Here is a 3489-nt window from a genome sequence, read left to right on the forward strand (position 1 = left end):
AGCAGAGAGTGCACCCTCAACAAGTTTGTAGGTGACATCAAGCTGGAGGGAGTAGTACATAGAATGAAGGGTAGGGCTAGCCTTCAGAGTGACCTAGACAAACTGCAGGATTGGGTCAAAAGAAATCTCATGAGGTTCAACAAGGACAAGTACAAAGTCCTGCGCTTAGGACCGAACAGTCCCATGCACTGGTACAGGCTGGGAACTGATTGGCTGGGCAGCAGCCCTGCAAAAAAGGACCTGGGGGGTTACAGTGGACAATAAGCCGAGTATCTGCCAGCCAGCAGTGTGCCCTTGTTTCGAAGAAGGCAAGTGTCATACTGGGCTGCACTGGTAGGCAGGTTGCCAGCAGGTCAGGGAAGGTGATTATTCTCCTCTATTCAGCACTGGTGAAGCCACATCTGGAGTACTATGTTCAGTTTTGTCCCCTTCCCCCCCGCCACTACAGAAAGGATGTGGACAAATTGGAGAGTCCAGCAGAGGGCAACAAAGCGTGAGAGAGTTGGGGCATATGACTTACGAGAACAGGCTAAGGGAACTGGGCTTATTTAGTCTAGAGAAGAGGAGATCGAGAGAGGATTTAATAGCAGCCTTCAACTACCTAAAGAGAGGTTTAAAAGAAGATGGTGCTAGATTGTTCTCAGTGGTGGCAGATGACAGAACAAGGAGTAAAGGTCTCAAGTTACAGCAAAGGTAGTAAAACACTGGAACAGGTTACCCAGAGTGGTGGTGGAAGCTCCACCCTTGGAGGTTTTCAAGACCCAGCTAGACAAAGCTTTGGCTGGGATGATCTAGTTGGGGGTGGTCCTGCTTTGAGCAGGGGGTTGGACTAGATGACCTCCAGAGGTCCCTTCCAACCTTAATTTTCTATGATTCTATGAATTACCTTAAAATGTTACATGACTGATATAATTTTTAATTTTAATTCTGTTAATTTTTAGAAATACAGGCAAGTCAATCAAATATTACTTTCAGGAAATGGTGGCTATTGAAATAAACTGTCTTGTAAAAAACCTTACCTGCAGGACAATGTGGAAGTTCTTCTTTAGGGATGCTTGTCATTCTTTGGAAATCATCATGGCAAGCATTGCAAAAATGTGTTGTCCCAAAGCAAAAGAACACAGCAACTGAGCAGCAGTAGCGGCATTTATACTCTAAGAAATCGGTACCATGTTTGGGACACATCTGTATAGGAAGAAAACAGAAATGCTGTTGTGGCAGAACCAAACTGTAACAATTAAAGCTATGTATTTTTTTATTACACAGCATATTAAAATTATACAACACTTAGATATATTGACTACGAAGAAATAACACCACTGTATACTTCCCATAATTATACAAAAACAAATACAAAAATTGTTGGCTTACTTGAGCCCTTGAAACATCAGAGCATGCACCACAAATGAGCTCTCTTGGATCATAATCATCTCCTTGTCCAGCCTCAGCATCACAGCGAGCTTCACCACCAAAATATGCCTAGATGTGACACAGAAATGACTGGAAGTTGAAAACAAGTTGTTTACATTTTCCATATGTGTCAGTTATGGAACAATTTTTGCCTGTTTTGTTTTGGAACAGGAAGGTTGCACTGGGGCTGTGGAGAAGCTTGCTTCTTTCTTCTCACCCGTCTGCACGGGGCACAGCTTCAAGGGCAGGAAGAGTCCTATTTCAACAGGTTGTAAAGTGCCACCTCTACCTTACTGAGTGGAGTTTGCAATGGTGCTGGGAGGTAAGGAACAGCTGTTTTATCCATTCCCAAGGTCAGACTCCTGCTGGATTGGTGGGTGCAACCCATTCTTTAGTTTTACTTACTGAAGGGCCTGCTGGGCATGAACACACCACAAGGCAGGCTGCCAACTTTCGTGGGGTTTTCTTATACACTAAGTGTTTTCAGATACTCCTACAGATCTGGAGGGGGGGCGGTGAGGGGAACACTACTTCCTGCTTCTCCAAGTAACTGTATATCAATGGAGAGCTGTGCCTGAATTTCCACAGGGGAAAAGTTAAGAGAGGAGAAGGGCAAAGAGAAGCAAGTGAAAATACCTGTAAGAGGGGAAGCAGCAAATGGAGAATGAGAAATGAGATGTGGGTGGCCAAGTAGGGGACAGGTGAGCTGGAGAGAATGGCACATGTCTAAAAGCAGCAGGAAACTGAGAGAAGGAAAATTCACCAACTGGGAGGAGGTGGGGTGGGAAGGATGCACCAGTGGAAATAACTTAACCAACAGATTACAGGAAAAGCACACAATGCATTTACCCATTTATAAAAATGTGTGGTCTTTTCAGGCAACATTTAATTCACTATCTGTACAGGTACATTTGGCAGCCAGACTATAACCCCTAAAATTTGTCTCTTGCCACTGACACTTATCACTGGCCCTTGGACTCCAATTGAAAAGTTAAATCACAATAAACAGTCCTACCCTTTCCATCTTCCATACATCTTATTAATGCTCATACTCTTCCCCTGAGTTGTTACTGCACCATTACTGGTAGGCTTCCAGTACAGAGGGGTGTTAAAGTTCCTGTACCTCTCATGTTCTTCCATTCCACATTTAAACAAAATATCTTAAGTGGCAGTGGAAAGAGTGTGACAACTACTTCATTCTGGGGAATGTTTAAGCTACTCCACAGAACTGAGTATGTTCTGAAGCCTTGTCTTAAATTCAGAATTACTTTATACACTGGGGAGAAAATGTAGCAAAAAAATTATTTGGCATCGTGGTTTAAAAATTTATTTTTCAAAACAGGATCATGATGTTCACCCTTTCAAACTGGCTTAAAATATATGGAAAGGACAGATCCACGTGGCAATATTTTCATGAAATCTTAGTGGAGAAATTCAAATGGCAAAAATTGAAGAAAGTGGTGGCCTCGTAGAACTCCTAGGCCGTGTCCAGATGTTGTTACCTCTCACCTCTGTGTTCTTGGGGAACCCTGGACAGTACACAGCCTGTTTGACTCACAAAGGACTCACCCCCTCCCCACCTTTGCCTGAACAAGAACTGATTAGAGGAAGGACTTACAAAAGACAACGAAGATGCAGCGGGAGATGCATCTAAAGCCCTCCAATCAAGGGTGATAAGAGTAAAGCAACTCCCCTGGTCTCATTTGCATCCAACATGGAACTGCATGACAACTTATTTAAATGGGTGATGGGACACGAATGCACATTCATTAATATTTAGGATGGAGAACAGAGATTCCAAGGCAAGGACAGCACTGAATTCTGGGACCAAAGCAGCAGGGGAGCACTGTATGATGGGGATCCCTGCTCCAAATGCTAATCAACCCATGTCTACACACATCCAGCTCAGCAGTTATCAGACCAATTCTAGTAATGACTCATTTATTGGTACTCAAAACACTTAATCTGCCTGCCTGTATTGTGAGCTCCCTCAGAGCAATGCCACCCACAGTCAGGAGTGATCAGTTATTATTATCCAGGACATGAGCCATTGTTTACCCATAAACAAACCTAGTGTTC

General features: G+C 43.5%; 1 protein-coding gene across 1 annotated transcript in view; it reads right to left on the reverse strand.

Moving 5' to 3' along the window:
* MYCBP2 (MYC binding protein 2, E3 ubiquitin protein ligase) overlaps positions 1–3489 on the reverse strand; it is a 336755-nt gene that overhangs the window by 13408 nt on the left and 319858 nt on the right. Inside the window, exons 83-84 of the mRNA XM_019523825.1 lie at positions 1372–1479; positions 1020–1185 (exon numbers count right to left, since the gene is read on the reverse strand). Of these exons, the coding sequence (XP_019379370.1) occupies positions 1020–1185; positions 1372–1479 (274 nt within the window). The remainder of the gene's footprint in view (positions 1–1019; positions 1186–1371; positions 1480–3489) is intronic.

The sequence above is a fragment of the Gavialis gangeticus genome, unplaced genomic scaffold (genome assembly GCF_001723915.1).
Source record: "Gavialis gangeticus isolate Ggan-Ray unplaced genomic scaffold, GavGan_comp1, whole genome shotgun sequence".
Classification (NCBI taxonomy): domain Eukaryota; kingdom Metazoa; phylum Chordata; order Crocodylia; family Gavialidae; genus Gavialis; species Gavialis gangeticus.